Raw genomic sequence first — 18,569 nt, forward strand, 5'->3', positions numbered from 1 at the left:
AATTAATATATTTAATGATTTTGGCTCTAGAAACTTAGAGATTGAGCGGATCATTCGTAATCTATAGAAGCAAGATTTTACGATGTTACTTATAAATAAATTTTATGCAACATTCTTTGGTCAAGGATGTTTTAAACGAGTATTAATAAAAATACTGACAACATCAAGCACAATAACGTTAATCTGACCAACGCTAATCTGTCCACCTTCACCCTCCCTGCAGCGGGAAAGACATCCATACTCTCCCGCTGCCCTAAAATCCCAGCCACTTTTATTGTTTTAAACACTATTTTATTACTTATCTCAAAGGAAATTAGCTCACTTTTCCACATAATCACCTTGTTTTGCGATACATTTTTCCCAGCATCCTACTAACATGTCCTCTTACCACTTCTCCCACCCCAAACATGTCCCGTGAAACTCTGAAACTGCAGAAACTCTTTGAAGAACCCTTGTATTAAATAGAAGGTTAAAAGAATTCTTTAAAAAGGAATGGAAAATAAAACAGAGATTATTAAAATGCCTCTATATCTCGCCATGATTTTACTGCACCTTGAGAAGTTCCTAGACAGAATGTTATCATTCCAGGCAGCCAAACTGAACACATGGCACGTAAAACCCATTCTCAAGGCCACTTCTTACACCAACTTCAGAAAATCACTGAAGACCCGTCTCTTTAGCAAATTCTAATTCCCAATTCTTGACCAATCCCCCTCAGCTATCCTCATCCCAATCCCCAATTCTCTTGATTTTAGATTAACTCATCCTTCTTCCCATTTGTAAAGGTATTCCATCCAAATTGTTTTCCCCTGCACCCCAATCTCTGACTAGATACTTCCTTTTGATTCAAACCATCTTGGTTCTCTTCCATTTGCAATTTGTATCCCAGAAAGTACTTTTTCTGTTCCCCTTACATCTCATACACTCATTGTATGTATCTCGTTGTAAACATCTCTTACTTCTTGTTGTAAACATCTCTTACTCTCATTGTATGTAACTTGTTGTAAACCGCTTTGAACTTATGGTATAGTGGTATATAAGAAATAAAATTATTATTATGATGTGCACGTCTGGTCATTGCATCTCAAACAGAGATATAGAAAAACTGGAAAATACAAAGAAGGCTGACCAAAATCATAAAATGGATGGAATGACTCTCATATGACAAAAGGCTAAAGAGGTTAGGGCTCTTTGCCTAGAGAAGAGAAAGCTAAGGGGAGATATGATAGAGGTCTATAAAATCCTGAACAGAGTGGCAAAGGGTAAATTTGAATTGATTGTTCACTCTTTCAAAAAGCACAAAAAACTTGGGGGATAGTAGCACATTTAAAACCAATCAGAGAAAGTATTTTTTTACTTAGGGATCCTTTTACCAAGCTGCGATACACATGCTTACTGCAGCAAACAAGGGCTTACTGCAGAGCATGGTCAGGCGTTCTGTGATAATTTTTACATATGCGCACGCTATCCACATACTATTAAACAAAATTTATTTAGCAGTGGGGTGGACATGTTCTGTGCTCATTGGTTTAACACAGCTATATTGCCATGTGCTAACCAATTAGCACATTAGCTGCTTTGTCACGCAGCTCCTGATTGGTAAGGCCCGACTTTAGTGCAGGAAGAGGCGGTCAGAGCATACAGCGAGTGATTTTCTTCACTCGCCGGCGCTCTAGCTGCTCTCTCCTGCCTCTCTCGCTGCCCTCTCCAGTCTCCCCCATGAAAAACCATATTCGCGGTTTTTCCAAGATTCGTGAGGGGTTCCTGGAACGGAACCCCCGTGAATTTCGTGGGAGTACTGTATTGGTCTTTGTAAAGCAGCCTATTTATTTTAACTGTACACTGCCTAGAAACTCTGTATAGATGATTTAACAAATTTTAATAAAACTTGAAGCTTAAACTTGGAGCAGTGACAGGGACAGCAACAAAACTTGCAGAGATGGGGAAATTGAGTTCCTGTGGGAGTGGGAACAAATCTGACCCTGCATCAACCTAGGGTAGCCTCCATTAAACCTCTACCAGGAAAGGGAATGGGCCTTGTATATTGCCTTTTTGTGGTTACACATAAGATTAGAATTCGCATTTCCATCACCTGCAACTGAAAGCTAATTACCATCTAATATAATAAAGAGCTAGCCGCGCATGCGCACTCCTATTTGCGTGTACTGTGCGCTGTAGGTCTGTGGCTGCAGGAGTGCGCATGCGCGAGTCCCCAGCCTTGGCCGCGGCTTGAGGCGTATGCGCCAGTTAGCTGCATCGGGCGACAGGAGCGGCTCTGGCAGCGGATGGCGGGAGGAGGGCTCATGGTCCTGCTGCCGCTGCCGCTCCTGTTCACAGCGGCCTGCACGTCGCCGACTCACCCCCTCCCGCAACAATCGCTACCGCTCCTGTTCTTCCCCTCCCTCCAGTCACCGCTGCCATTCCTATTTAAAACGGCCTGCTGAGGTTTGCGGCCGGCTGTAGCGAACCTCGCAGGCCGCTCTCCACGTGGTAGCACGTTCCCTCTGACGCGATCGCGTCAGAGGGAACATGCTACTGAGGTGAACAGCGGCCTGCGAGGTTCACTACAGCCGGCCGCGAACCTCAGCAGGCCGTTTTAAATAGTAATGGCAGCGGTGACTGGAGGGAGGGGAAGAACGGGAGAGGAAGAGGAAAAAGAAGGGCCATGGAGCAGGCAGGAAAGGGGGCTGTTTTGGTGGGAGGGTTGTGCTGAGTGCAGATAGCGGAGAGTTGGGCCAACCTCTCCTTCCTCACCGACGCCAAAGAAGCTGCAGGCCCCGCTCCCTGTCGCGCTCTGAGCATTCACGATTGGCTGAAGGGTGTCGTGCCAGTGCTGCAGGTACAGGGGGATGCTTTTGTTGGAGAGGTGTGCTGGGGGGTAGACAGCTTTGCTCGGGGGGGGGGAGGGGAAGACACAAGGGGGTCAGGGAGAGGGAAAGGGGGCTGCTTTGGGGGAAGGGGTATGCTGGAAGCAGACAGCTTAGCTCCGGGGGGGGCGGGGGAATGACACAAGGACACAGACACAAAGAATGACACACAGGAGGCCATTGAGACAGACAGAAAGGAAGACATTCAGGCAGCGTCCAAGGAGAGACAGCCAGTGTCCAAGGAGAGAAAAACAAATAAACATAGACAGACAGCGGCCAAGGGGAGAGAAAGAAAGACAGACACACACATCTATTCTAGCACCCGTTAATGTAACGGGCTTAAAGACTAGTCAATCAATAATCACACAACTCAATTTTATTGGAATAAATATTTGGTCACAGCTTTATTATCTGAATATTATCTCCACTTACAATACAATCCATGTCCAAAACCAACAAACCCCCAATGCATATTTCACCCCCCCCCCCCAGGGAGCTATTCGGTGTCGAAACTAGCTCCTGTTAAGTCTTTAAACTTATAAAATTCCCCCAAACATGACCCACAGTGACGCAAGGCCATGCTTGCCCTCCCCCCAAACATGACCCATGGTGATGCAAGGCCATGCTTCCCCTCGCAGCGGTGTCACATACGAATATTACATTTATTAACTGCTCATCTCCCAGATACAACTGGGCCAAACCCCATTTTCCGCCACAAGCGGTGACAGCCTTTTTTTTTTTTTTTTTTAAACGTATGTTTATTAACAGTGAAAAATACACCGCCCAACTGGGCACAACAGTAATCATCAAAAGGGCAAAAAGCAAGCCATTACATATGAATAGCAGGAACAATAACAATGCTACCCCACAGTGTCCCCCACACATGTATAATATACAGGAATAGAATAAAAACAATGAGAGCAACGGGGGTAGACGCAGTTAAGTACAGCTGCAAGTTGAAGCTGCCCTTCTGGAACAGTGATCTCCCACCTCTTTTTTCTTTTATACCATATTGATAACCCCCAGACCCCACACAGAGCTCAGAATACCAATCGCACACTACAACATCCGTCCCATACATACCTGTCACTCAAATCCCCGAGCATCTCCCTCCCTCCCCCCCCCCCCTTCCCAGAGGCACCAGAGTGTAATAGGAAAGAAAATGTAATAAAAGAAAAGAAAAACAGTTAGAATGCGCAGCCGGGGACTAGTCAAGGATGCATAGAAAAGATTCTGATCTAAGAAGACCCCTGCTCCCCCTCCCGTGCACACGACGGCACCAGGTCCCGCATTCTCTCCCATAAGCCAACATAGTGCTGCTTAAGCACGCTTGGTGTTCTAGCATAGGATCGAATTTCAAACTGAGCCACCTCCCGGAGTCGACTCCTCCATTGTTGTATCGGAGGGGCCTCCTCAGACATCCAATAAGTCAATATCAATTTCTTCACTACTAGAATAGCGTTATAAAAGAATCTGCATTGGGGTGTGGTGAAACCCTGATCCTGGAGGGAGGTCTGCAGACCCAGGAGTATGAACCCATAGTCCCATTCTACAGTACGTTGCACTGCTTGTTCCAATAAGGGGAGAGCTTCCCGCCACACACTCAGCCGAGGGCACTCCATAAAGGAATGAATGTAGGTACCTGCGCTGCTCTTGCACTTAATACAGAAACCACTCTCCCAGAGTCCCATGCGTGCCCCCCTCTGCGCCGTGAAATAAGCCCGGTGAAGGATCTTATACTGGAGTTCTTGGAAATCTGCAGATTTAGTGTAGGAGTATAATGTAGTAAAGCAGGCCGCGAATTGCGGTTCAGAAATATCCTGCCCCAGATCCCGCGCCCAGGAAGTGCGCACTGGGGTAATTACCGATATAGCTAGAGAGGACTTAAGGATGCGGTACCAGTGCGCAAGGGAGTTTGTTGCAGGCTGGGTGGCCGAAAAAAGGATATCCAGAGGCCCCTTGTCCCAGGCCCCAGCATCTCCTCTACGTTCCGTCTCCCAGTAGTGACGTACTTGAAAATAAGAGAACAAATAGCATGAAGGGAGGCCCCACTCGTCCCGTATCTGCTGAAAGGATGGGAACCCAGTAGGAGACAAATCAAGTAGGTTTTCCATCATCAGACATCCCTGGACCGCCCATTGCTGAAATACAGATCTACCCCTGCCCGGTGGAAATCTGGGGTTACCCTCTATACGCATGAAAGGAGATATGTCCGAGGGCAGTTGCTGTCTACGCCTCCACCAACGCCACGCCAGCCGTAGCGGTCGCAGATAACGAAAACAAGTGGTGTATCGCCTCCCAGGATCTTCTTGTCGATGTATTAGATTCAAAAATTGGAAAGGGGCACTCCAGCCCGCCATCCATCCCTGGGGGGAATAGCGTGGGCACTCTGTGTAGCCCTCGTGGATCCATCGGAGAAGAGAAGCAACGTTATAAAGCCGGATATCCGGGACATTGAGTCCCCCTAGAGATTTATCCAAGATGAGTTTGGCCATTGCTATTCGAGGAGTGCGGGACCTCCATATGAAACGGGAGATAGTGGATTTGAAGACAAGTTCGTCCCTTCTGGTGAGCCAAAGCGGCATGGTCTGTAAAGGGTACAAGAGTTTTGGTACCAGAACCATTTTTACCAAGGCCACCCGACCCAGTACCCCCAGCGGTAGTTCCTGCCAATCCTGGCACAGTTTTGCAATAGCCTCGAGTGGTCGACGGATATTAGCGTTGTAAAGTGTAGGTAGATCAGTGCTAAGGTATATTCCAAGATATCTCATCGGTTTAGTCGTGGGTGCAATGGGTAACACCGCATGCCAGGGCTCCACCCGACCCCCGGCCAGCAACAGTAATTCCGATTTACTACAATTAACTTGTAAGCCCGACAGTGCACCAAAAGCACGGATCACCTCCAGAGCTCTTGGTAAATGCAGGGAGACCTGATCCACATAAAGTAAGATGTCATCAGCAAACAAGCTGATTTTACATTCCTGGCCCCGTACCCTAATACCCTGAATGGTCTCATCCTGCCGAATTTTCGCCGCGAGGGGTTCGATAGCCAAAAGAAAGAGGAGCGGGGAAAGAGGGCACCCCTGTCTCGTTCCTCTCTGTAATCCGAAGTCCTCAGTTAAGCCCCCATTTATCATTAAGCGCGCCCTGGGGTTCTGGTATAAAGCTGATGCCCAGGCCAGAAAGTCGCCCTGAAATCCACCCCGGCGCAGGACCCAGAAAAGATAATCCCAAGAAATGCTATCGAATGCTTTCTCCATGTCCAGACCCGCCACCGCCTCCTGGCCTCCGCTTCCTACCCTATCATGGATCGCCCCCAATACCTTCAGCAGATTCATAGAGGCATAGCGGCCCGGCACAAACCCAACCTGGTCTGGGTGAATAAGATCGGGGAGGATACCATTTAAACGCCTCGCCAGAGTCGCCGCCAGGAGCTTGATATCCTGATCCAGGAGGGAAATCGGGCGGAACGACCCCACCAAATCCGGGTCCTTACCCGGTTTAGGGAGCAGGACTATGTGCGCCATGTTATCCGGAAAGGAACCCCCCGTCCTCGCCACCTCATTATACATTGCGCTCAGGGGCTGTGCCACCAAATCCTCGAGGATGCGGTAGTATTCGGGACCAAACCCATCCGGGCCCGGCGCCTTGGCCAGTTTAAGAGACCGAATGGTGATACGGAGTTCAGCCTCGGTTATAGGTAGGCTCAAGGATGCAGCCTGATCCTCCTCCAGGCTCGGCAGTGACAAACCCCCGAAAAAGTCCCGAAGAGCAGTCTCATCCAGCGGACGCTTACCATATAGGGTCTCATAATACCTAACAAATTGTTCGGCAATTTGACTCTCCCCTTCGTGCCGAGTGCCCCCAGCATCGCGGATTGCTGTAATAAGTTGACGTATCTTATACGGTCTCACTAGGTTTGCCAGAAGTTTCCCTGTCTTGCCCCCCCATCTGTGCGCAAGGGTCTGTTCCGCTCGTTGGCGAAGTAAGGTCTCAATGCGATCTCGTATTGTCTTGTATTCCTGTCTCTCCGTGTCCGAGAGGGAGGAAATATGGGCCCTGCGAAAACCGTGCAATTGTCTCGTGAGGGACAAGAGCTCTGCTCCCCGGGCCTTGCGTTTAGCCGCAGTATATGCGATCACGTGCCCCCTCAGAACTGCCTTGGATGCATACCAGTAGGATATCGGTCCAACGTCAGGGGTGTCATTAGTGGCCTGGTAGTCTGCCCAACGTGCCCTAAGAAACGTCCGGAATTCCTGGTCTTGGTACAGGTGCAATGCCATTCTCCAAGAGGAGACCTTATTGCCAGCCGCAAGGGTCAAGGTAAGATCCACAGTAGCATGGTCCGAAATCGTGGAATCCACTATCTCAGACTTGGCAGCCCTAGAGAATAACCTTTGATCTAGTAAAATATAATCCAGGCGGGCGTACACTTTATGGGCATGGGAATAAAAAGTAAAATCCGAATCATATGGGTGCAATGCCCGCCAGACGTCCACCAGACCTAAATGCTGTGTTAGGAAGCCCACCCCTTTGTTGTCATGATCCCTCAAACTACCCCTGGGAGGTTTGCAGTCCACCCCCGGGTCTGCAGTGATATTCATATCCCCCCCCAGGACCACTTGGTATTCCGGGTAAGCCGATATTAGAGAGAGAACTGTGGAGAAGAATTTATGACAGTAAGAATTGGGGGCATACAAATTGCAGAGTAACAGTTTTAAACCCCAGAGTTCCCCCAGCACTAGTACATATCTCCCCTCCCGATCAGTCAGTTGTTTATGCAAAACAAAGGGCAACCTCTTGTGGAACAAAATTGCCACCCCTCGGCGTCGTCCCCCAGAAGTGGAGGAGTAAACATCCCCGACCCAATTTCTCCGCAATTTAGAATGTTCAATCTGAGTGAGGTGGGTCTCTTGCAGGAAAGCCACATCCGCGTTCAGTTTACGCAGGCTAGTAAGAATACGAGATCTCTTTACTGGGGACCTGATGCCATCGACATTAAAGGTAACAATCCTTAGATCAGCCATAACAGTGAGAGAATAGCTTTATGCTGCACAGTAACCCTGAGAGAAACATCCCTCCAAGAGTGAGGGAGTTCATCCATTCTCCACCAGCCAGACAGGAACTGGTCCTGTGCAGAAGGAGCAGATGGGCCCAGACGAAGCCTCCCAGCTAAGCTTCGCTGCCCTCGGTATCGTTGTGCCCCCTAGTCCCATCCCCCATACCCCCATACATCCCCCCCATATACACATCCCGGACTCAACCACACACTCCCATTCACACCTCACCTCACATTCCTCCAGCAGCCCTCCACCCCCCACCCTAGCCCCCCATGCTGATCCCTCCCCACCAGCATACATACCCATAACTTTATCCCCCAACCTGCCCGGAGCCCTCCCCCCCACCCACCAATAATTCCCCTATCATACAGTCCTGGTACATAAGAAAAACATTATCATGGGACAAAGAAGAGGTAATACCAACAAGTCCATATGTGAACCCTCCAAAGCATCCGCGGGCCGTTCCAAGAGGCCCCGATCTGGTCAGGATACCCAGCGCTGAATGGGTCAGATAGAGTCCCTCAAGATGGATTGTGGCCGAAAAGTGCGCAGGAGTCCATATGGTGACACAGGCACCGAGGCCTCACACAGCCATGTGCGGATCTCCCAGGCGGCTCCCCCATCCTGGGCTCGGGTGCCAGTTCCGAGGTGAAAGAAAGAAAGGGCCCCACCTCCGCAGCGACGCTTGGAGTCCTGCGTCCTCACGGTGCCCGCTGAAATTGGTCAGGTTTATGTCCTCTCTGCAAGCCGGGCTCTTAGGGACTCCAGCGCAGCTTCTCTGGAAAGCAGGTTTTATATGCTGAGGGATCTTAGATCAACTGCAGCAGGCTCGAGATGACCCTAGGCAGGTAAAGTCGCCAGGAACGCCTTGGCCTCATCGCCGTTGTTAAGGGTGAGGGTCCGGCCCTCATGCCAGACCCTGAGTTTCGCTGGATAGACCAGTGCGAATTTAACTCCTCTGTTGTGAAGGTCTGTGCAAGAAGGTGCCATGAGCTTTCGTTGAGCTGCCACCCGCACAGAGTAGTCGTTGAACATGAGCACTCGTGAGCCCTTATACTCCATTGCCCCCGCCTTTCTGTAGGCCCGGAGAAGGAGCTCCTTTTCCCTCCAGTTAGTATAGCGGGCTATGGCAGTCCTCGCCCTCCCCCCCTCCAGGGGCCTGCTTCCAATGCGGTGCGCCCGTTCACAGGTAAAGGCCTCTGCGCTCCTGGTCAGGTTCAGGGTTTCGGGTAGCCACGTGCTAAATATGGCGTACAGCTCTTGCTCACCCACCGTCTCCGGGAGCCCGACCAGCCTCAGATTGTTTCGGCGGCTTCTATTCTCCTGCTCCTCCAGGGCCTCCAGCAACTCCCGGGACGTTTTCTTCAGGTCTGCCACCTGGGCCGTCAGCGTCGCGCACGTGTCCTCCTGATCGGACACCCGCTGTTCTACCTCCGTCAAACGTCGGCTGTGGGAATCGAACTTCTCATGCATCTCATCCACAGCCGACTGGATTTTATTGAGTCTGTCCGCCAGCGCCGCTGTGACTGAGCGCGTGATATCCGTGATCCAGTCGCCGGCGGGAATCGTGAATGTGGCCTGCTCCGCCGCCATCTTGGAGGGGGTAAGAGAGGGCTTATCCCGGGTACCTTTAGCCGATTTGACGGGCATACCCCGTGCCGCCGCGTTCGCTTCAGACAGTGTTCGTGAGAGCTGATATTAATATCTCGTCCCGCTGACTCGTAGCTGTAGTAGGGACGCAAAAGGGCCGACTTTATAGTGGATTTAGTGTGAGTGAGGCAGGAGCTCTCCTGTCGTGCGACTGCTCAGACAGGCTGCATCACGTGACCCCGCGGTGACAGCCTTGAGCTTGTCACCGCTCCCCTACCACAAAAGCTGCGGCCAACAGCTTTAAAACAAGCCTCCAACAAATCCTAAAGAGTAGCTCAATACAATTGTCCAAACCTATGCCTGAAAGGTAGACAGCATCAGGACAATAATGTCCAGGAAAAATAGCTGTCACAAACTCATGAGATACCACTAAACCTCCAAAAGCTATCCGTAACTCCGAAATCTCAGTATTAAACCCATCTATGCAGCCACTCAATAGCAACCATGTCCCAATCCTCCTTACACACTCCATGAAGGAAACAGAGGACCAAACAAAAGGGGGTGGGGGGGCATTAGGGAAAACACAGATAGCAGACAACAGATCTCGCCTCATGGGTAGTATGAAATCCTTTCCCTTTGCTGAACAAATGTCACAACCCACCAAAAGAACCAAAAATAAAGCAGAATAGGAAATTGACTTTGCTGGAAAAAGGATTAGCAAGAGTCACTCCCAACAAATGCTCCATATACCCAACCATAAAATCTATAGTCCATGTCCCACTGGAATCAGAAACAGCTAAGACAATCCTCCCCGGCCCACTAGAATGGTACACAAAATACTGCACATTCCCGTTACTCCGTACACACATACAAAAGAATCCAAATTCCTGATCCTTCCAAAGCAGATGACCGGGGAATAGGCAATTGTATTTAACCTGCAGTCAACCCAACATCTCCAGGCACAGTGGCATACCAAGGGGGGGGGGGGGGGCTGTCCGCCCCGGGTGCATGCTCCAAGGGGGTGCACAGCCGGCCGGATCTGGAACCTCCCACGTTGCTCCAAACGGCACCTCAGCGTGGCTGCCGTACTTAGAGCAGAGTTGGCAGCCGCGCTGAAGTGAACGAAGGTCCCGCGATGACTGTGCCGTCTATCGCCTCTGTTCTGGAAGAGGTAAGTGACGTCGGGGGGGGGGGAGGTGGACTGGCAGCCGCAGTCATTGCGGGATCTTGCCACAACTAATTGTGTCTGCTGGTCCAGCCCCCTCCAACGTCACTTACCTCATCCATCCAGAGCAGAAGCAGTCATCACGGGACCTTTGGGATGGAGAAAGATAGGAGCATAGTAGGGTGGTGAAAGGAAGTCAGGGTGGAATGGAAGGGTGTGGAGGGTGAGAAAGGGAGTCATGGTGACAAATGGAATCATGGTGAAGGGTAACAAAGGGGGGTCAGGGTGGTATGGAATCATGGTGAAGGGTGACAAAGGGGGTCAGGGTGGTATGGAATCATGGTGAAGGGTGACAAAGGGAGTCAGGGTGGTATGAAATTATGGTGAAGGGTGACAAAGGGGGGTCAGGGTGGTATGGAATCATGGTGAAGGGTGAGAACGGGGGTCAGGGTGGTGGAGGGAGAGAAAGGGGCAGTTGCTGAAGGAATTGCAGGGAAAGAGACTGCATGGAATTGGGTTGGAGGGAGAGAAAGGGGCAGATGCTGATGGAAGTGGGGGGGAAGGGAGAGGAGAGAGTGAAATGCCAGACCATGTGGGTGTGGGAGAGGGAAGGGAAGAAGAGGAGAGGAGAGATGCCAGACCATTGGAGGAGGGAAGGGAGGAAGATGAATGCCAGACTAATGGGGGTAAAGGGAGAAATGGAAGGGGGATGCATAAAGTTTCTAGAACGGGAATAGAAAGAGAGAAGATGTCATATAGAAGGGGCAGAGAGAGGGTAGACAGTGGATGAAAGGAAGAGAGTGACAAAAAGATGAGGAAAGCAGAAACCAGAGAAGAAAAGGTAAAAAAAAGTCCTATTTATTTATTTATTGCTTTAGGTGAGATGCATCGCTGTTTCTGTGATGTTGCTTTGGATGCAGAGTCCAGCTTCTTGGTGCTCCAGTTTAACCTTTGTCTACGTATTTTTATTCTATCTCCCCATTTACAAAACTGTAGAGCTTTTTTTAGCATTGGCATCTTGAGCTGTTACCACCGTGGCTAAAAACCATACTACAGTTTTGTAAAAGGGGAAGGAGTTAGTTTGTGATTATATACTAGGTGAAGGTATTTTCTGTGTTCTGTGTGTTCGAAAAGACATGGTTTTCTGTTAGGATTGATTGTGTAGGATTGATCTGTACTAGTCTGGCTTGTTTAGTTTTACAATGGGTTTATTGATGTACTGCTCACTGCAGTATGTAAGATGCTGCCTTTTCCTAGGTATTCATGTGTGACGTGTGGATTGTTACTAAAAATCATGTTTTTCATACAGATGGGGGGGTGTCAAAAAATGATGGGCCCCGGGTGTCACATATGCTAGGTATGCCACTGTCCAGGCAGCTACCCTGTGAACACAATAGCAGGTCGAGAAGGTGCCAGCTCACCCATTCGAGAAGCTGCCACGTACTGCAAAAAGGCTAACCGCCAGAGCACCACTCCAAATCATGAAATGCACACATCAGGCAATACTGCAAACAAACATCACCAAACCCTCATACAAAAAACAAGTAAACCCTGCACAAGGACACTGGATCACAAGCACCCACAACCTATTTCAGTACCAATTTCGCAACTTCAATAAAATCCCCACACCAGCAAATGTCCAGTGAACTATCTCCCAAAATCATCCTACAAACAAACCATACAGTACTAATAGAACAAGCGCTGTACCATATGAGAAAGGAGCAAGTCACCTCTGGCACCCAAAATTGCAAAAAAATGAATCAAACAAAGTAGTTTGGCTCCCAGCACCTTGCAGTTCCTTGTAACCCAGTCTGGGGACGCAAGCAAAACCACCTAGAAAAAGGGTAGATAAAGACCAAAAGGCCCAGCCAGTATACCCCTCCACAGCAACAATTAACTCCTTCTCTCTCCCAGAGAGCCCATGTGCCTATCCTTCTTCACTGAAAGGGTGGTAGATCATTGGAACGAGCTGCCTCAGCGGGTGATTGAGGCCAGCAGCGTGTTAGATTTCAAGAGAAAATGGGATATTCATGTGGGATCTCTAGGAGAGTAAGAATCAGGGAGTGGGTCATTGGTATGGGCAGACTCGATGGGCTATGGCCCTTTTCTGCCATCAATTTCTATGTTTCTATGTTTTCCCCAATTCCAAAACTATTTCACGCATCTACCTCGCCTTCTGTAAGAACGTAGTGCCATACAGTACTGCAGAGCCCAGCACTACTGCACTGCATCCCCTGCCCTCTTACTCTGGATTTGCTGTATGATAAAAGGGGAGTCATCTCATGCATAATTAGACCACATAGGTATTTAAACATCACTATTATCGCCCTTCTCACGCCCTTCCTTAAAGTATACAGATAGAGATCATGAACTCAGTTCCCATATGCCTAAAGGACATAGACCATCTACCCTTGTAGTAGCCTTCCTCTGAACCAAACTTTAATGTACACAAAATTCACAATGAGGTCTCGCCAAAATCTTAGAGAGGGGCAGCAAACCTCCATTGTCCTTCTGGCCATACTGATCCCTATGCACTCAAACATCTGCCTAGCTTTTGCTAGCACTGTTACAACCTGGTTGCCTCCTGAAGCTCATCACATACCATCACAACCAACCCCCACTCCTCATTCATACGCCAAGGTATTCATCCCTTAATCGCACCGTGCCCTTGTGTTTTGGCAACAAAAATGCATGACCTGGCATTTCTGAGCATGAAATCTGAGCTGCACAATATGAAACCATTCTACAAACTTAAGCCCATCCTCAGTTAGGCACACCATCAGGACTGTCTAATCCATTACTGATTTAGTATCCTCCACAAAAAGGCAAATCTTACTTAACAACCCTACAACAATCCCTCTTATAAAATTGTGAAAAGAACAAGCCCAATAACAAATCTTCAGACACAGTACCGATAAGATCCCCCCCCCCCTTGGCATAATCATCTCCTGGGACCACAACCCACTGACACCTTACTGACCAACTAGTTACTACCCCAGACCACCAGTGGAGTCCCCCAGACCGAGAACACTGAGAGTACGATATGCCTGTGAAAATGGTAAAAATTACTAAAATCAAAATACACCTTATCCACCACACTCCCTCTATCTAATGCCAAGATCGCCTAAAGAAAGTAAGCAGATTTGTTTAACCAAACTTTCTACTGAATCCCCAAGCTCTGTTGTAAAAGTGTTTCTACTGAGTTACTTATCAAAGAAGTCAAACTTACTGGACTGTATATCCCTAGTGCTGCCTTCCCTCCATTTGTTGTGGAGAGAAACCACATCCTCTCTGCTCTATTCTTGCATTACCCACTCCTGACTCTAAAGAAGCAGTGAGAAGGTCAGTCAGCAGAGTCACCAGAACTACCCCCAGATTCCTGCAGTACCCTTGGATGTACCATCCATTCCCCTCGCGGTATCAACCCATAGTTCTAATGAACTCTCACAAACCCAAGCCACTGAAAATCAAACAGGGCCTATCACACCTCCTGCCCTAATCGCATGAGGTGTTTGTACACCCTCCCCAAAACACTTCAGCTATGAACCCAGAACAGAAATATTAGTGAAGAAGTCAGCTATCTCTTTATCAGCTGCTACTTATTGCCCCCTTGTACCCTTGGGTTCCATAATGCCACTTTTGCACATCTTCCTATCCCTAATAAATCTAAAAATGTTTTGTCTCCCATCATTACCACAGCAGTTATTTATCCTTCCATCGCTTTCCAGACCCCCCTTAACTCTATCCAATTGTGCCTCCAATGCCATGCACCTCATAAGAACAGAAGAATTGTGATACTGGGACAGACCAAAAGTCCTTCATAGGACTAAGCAGAGGACTTCCCCATGCCATCTCAATAAGGCCCTATGTACTTCTCTTTTAGGAAAGTATCCAAACCTTTTTTAAACTCCGCTAAGCTAACTGATTTCATCTAATTCTCCAGCATTGAATTCCATAGATTAATCACATGTTGTATGAAGAAAAATTTCTCTGGTTTGTTGTAAATCTACTACTTACTAGCTTCATTGCACACCCCCTAGGCCAGGGGTCTGCAACCTTTAAGACATAAAGAGCCACTTGGACCCGTTTTCGAAAAGAAAAAAAAACTTGGAGCCGCAAAACCATTATAAAACAAATCTAACACTGCATATATTGTTTCTTATCTTAATGTTATATACAGGATCACTAAATTGAAAATAAAATCATTTTTCCTACCTTTGCTGTTTGGTGATTTCATGAGTCTCTGGTTGCACTTTCTTCTTCTGACTGTGCATCCAATCTTTCTTCCTTTCTTTCAGCCTCCTGTATGTTTCCTCTCCTCCAGACCTCATTCTCTCCCCCAACTTTTTCTTTCTGTCTCCCTGTTCCCCCTTCTTTCTGTCTCTGTCTGCCCCCTTTCTTTCTTTCTCCGTGCCCTCCCCCAAGCCACTCGGTTTGCTGCCACCGCCATCGGGGAATAGCCCCCAAGCCAACGCCGTCCCAAGCTTTCCCTGCAGAAGCATCGCGCTGACCAGCATTCCGCTCCCTGACATCAATTCTGACGTAGGAGAGGAAGTTCCGGGGCAACAAGGCATTTCTCCTCATTCCATCCAGCCTGAGACCTATCTCTCCTTGATCCAGCATTTCCCTTCTGTGTCTGTCAGAATTACCATTCCACCTATTTTCCAGCATCACCCTTCTTTATGTCCATCTCACCTATATCCCTATCTCACCACTTTTTCAGAATCTTCATTTGTCTCTATCCTTGTCTTTACCCCATGTTCACCATTTGCCCTTTCAATGTCTTTATCCCCCCCCCCACTTTTTCAGCATTACTTCTATGTCTCTATTTCACCTCCTCTTCATGTCCCCTCTGTATCTCTATCCTTATTCAGTAGGTCCTGCTTACCCTTTCTCTTCTTTGTGTCACTATCTCCATTTTCAGCTTTCCCCCCCTTTTCCTTTGTTACTGCACCCTGTAGCTAGAATCTTTCCACCCTCCCTCCACTCCGGCCCAGCCCAGTATGAAATATTTCCTTTTGTTTCCCTCCCCTCTCTCTTTCTCTCTCTCTTCTCCTCCCTCACCCACGAGTCCTGCATCTGGCCCTCTCCCTTCTACCTGCACCTGGCAACACCCCCCTGCTCCGCGGCTCTCTTCAGCAACTCGTCAGCAGCAGTGATCAAGACAAGCTGCCGACATTGAGGCCTTCCCTCTACGAGTCCCGCCTTTGTGGAAAAAGGAAGTTGAAACAAGCGGGACTCGCAGAGGGTAGGCCCCGACGTCAGAAGCTTGTGTCGATCGCTGCTGCTGAGTTGCCGAAGAGAGCCGCGGAGCAGGGGATGTAGCCGGAAGCAGGTAGAAGGGAGAGGGAGATAGGAAGGCTGTAGATCTCTGGAGCATGACACCGACCCCGGCCAGGATGATTTCTTTTTCAGGCATGCACCTTACAAGTCCGGCGTCGCGGCGGGAAATAGCCATGCTGAGCAGTGAGCTCAGCACATACACAGATGAAAGCCTTGCTTGCTGATTGGTCCGGCGGCACGGCGGGGCGGGGCCGCCGGACCAATCAGCAAGCAAGGCTTTCATCTGTGTATGTGCTGAGCTGCTCAGCATGGCTATTTCCCGCCGCGACGCCGGACTTGTAAGGTGCATCCCTGCGTGACACACTACCGGAGCCGCGGCAAAGGTGGAAAAGAGCCGCATGCGGCTCTGGAGCCGCGGGTTGCCGACCCCCGCCCTAGGCCTAGTATATTTGGAAAGAGTGAACAAGTGATTCACATCAACCCTTTCCATTTCACTTCACTCAGTATTTCCTATACATGACATACACAATGGGTTGCTTCCCTTACAATAACTTTGTTCAGGTTTGCTCACTACTTATCTAGATGATCCATAAGAAAACCTTTCCTCTTTAATATATCTAGCACAAACAAACCAAACCCTCAACTTTACTACAATGACCCCCCTCCCTCCCCAAGAGACAGACACCAAGAAATGTATTTTCCCCTAACACACACACACCACACATCCAGAAAAACACCACAGGTACATAATATGAATACACCTGAAACACCAAGAACAGGTCCTCTCCAGCTAAGCTAACAAATCAGGACAGCTAACACTGTGCTGAATCGCCAAGGAAAAAAAAAACACCAGGCACAGGAAGACCTAAGAGACCCAGAAAGGCCACAGCAGAAAACGAGAATTAGGAAGATGGCCCCTATTGACACTCCAAACAAAATTTAAAACCGCAATGCTGCGAAAATGGTGAAGCCGTACAGTTGTGCAGCTGCTGAGCACACAACTATTGCAAAGGCAGCTGCCAGTGCGCCTCAGCTCCCAGACACGGGAACACCAAATCCGCGAAGGCCGCAAAGCCACAACTCTGCCTGGCTGTAAAAACAAACACCCGAATGCAGCTTCGGCGCCTCCCAACTCCCTCCTTACCTCCAACACCAGAACTCAGCGTCAAAGCCTCAAACCTTTCCAGAAGTGCCCAACCATAGGACACACAGAACAGCCAGTCACCACCCCCATGAACTAAAGACCAACCACCTGCCAGGTCCCCCAAACCAGCCTACTAAGAAACAACCTGGCAAAATTTCACCTCAACAGAAAGTCTTCTCTGAGTCACACAAAACTAACCCCAACAGATAAGTTCCTCTCTAACACACCGTACATTAGTGAGCAAACCTTTCACATCCCATCCCATCTCCCTCACTCTCTACCCATGGTCGTGCAGACAACTCACCCAATGGCAGCCCAACGCTAACTGCTGCTCCACAGAGGGGACTGTTGTGCCGCCAGGCTGTCAAACCTCCACAGAACAGCCCAAAATGCCCCTCTCCACTGCAGCCTCTGCTTCCTCAGGCAACAAATCCGGCAGCCTGACAGACAAACTAGCCTGCCCTAACCAACAACACAGACACAGAGATGGTTAACAAGGTAAAAAAAAATTCCTTACTCAAAGCATACCAAAACTCCTAACATTAAAGTCCCAATGAAGAAGAAGAATATGTTTAGGAAGAATTAATATACTCTGAAGAGAATAATTTTTTCCTGAAGAGACTACTCTACTGTTCTCCTTTCCTCACAGAATTCACTCCAGCCTGCCACAACATCCAACCAATCTCTGACTGCTCTAATCCTTTTTCTTTCTTACAAGCTCTGTCTATTAACCCTTTTTTACCTCCTCTTATAAACTTGTCAATCCTTATTCTACAGACCCTTGACAACACCTCATATATTCCCCTCACTTTCTGCCCCCGCCCAATTTTAATAATAATAATAACTTTATTTTTATATACCGCCATACCATAAACAGTTCTAAGCGGTTTACAAGGGAAGAGACTGTACACAGACAGCGACATTACAGAGAACTTTCAAATTTACATTGGCATGTTAAGTTTAGTCAGGTTTTACCCACACCACCATTCAATAAATATTACCAGCAGGTGACATCAGCTCAGCCAATGCTATATCACATGAATCTGGTGTTATATCACATGAATCATGTTATATCAGATGAATCTGATGTTCTTCTTTCAAAGTGGTTTACATATATACAGGTACTTATTTTGTACTTAGGGCAATGGAGAAGTAAGTGAATTGCTCAGGGTCTCAAACTGTGGGTGCAGAGGCAGCAGTTCTACCACTAGGCTACTCCTCACCTCACCTCCCACAAAGTTGCATAAACCATATTCATCACAAATTAAAGCCACAAGAGAATGCAGCATACATACCCAGAGCTCCCTGGCAAATGTCCGTTCGGGTGGCTCCATCCACAATGAATTGCGGGCTGGATTGCATCTCCTGAAAACACATGGGTTCAAACATATTAAAAAGTTCTGAGGCAGAATTATTTTTTTCCGTCAAAGCTCTACAAGGTCCTAGGAATTGTAATTTGT

General features: G+C 48.4%; 1 protein-coding gene across 3 annotated transcripts in view; it reads right to left on the reverse strand.

The window, feature by feature from the left end:
* Window positions 1–18,569, reverse strand: part of CAPN1 (calpain 1) — a 171,244-nt gene that overhangs the window by 100,759 nt on the left and 51,916 nt on the right. For all 3 annotated transcript variants that reach the window (XM_033954078.1, XM_033954079.1, XM_033954080.1), the window contains one exon: window positions 18,405–18,474. In XM_033954078.1, the coding sequence (XP_033809969.1) occupies window positions 18,405–18,474 (70 nt within the window). The remainder of the gene's footprint in view (window positions 1–18,404; window positions 18,475–18,569) is intronic.

The sequence above is a fragment of the Geotrypetes seraphini genome, chromosome 8 (genome assembly GCF_902459505.1).
Source record: "Geotrypetes seraphini chromosome 8, aGeoSer1.1, whole genome shotgun sequence".
Classification (NCBI taxonomy): Eukaryota; Metazoa; Chordata; class Amphibia; order Gymnophiona; family Dermophiidae; genus Geotrypetes; species Geotrypetes seraphini.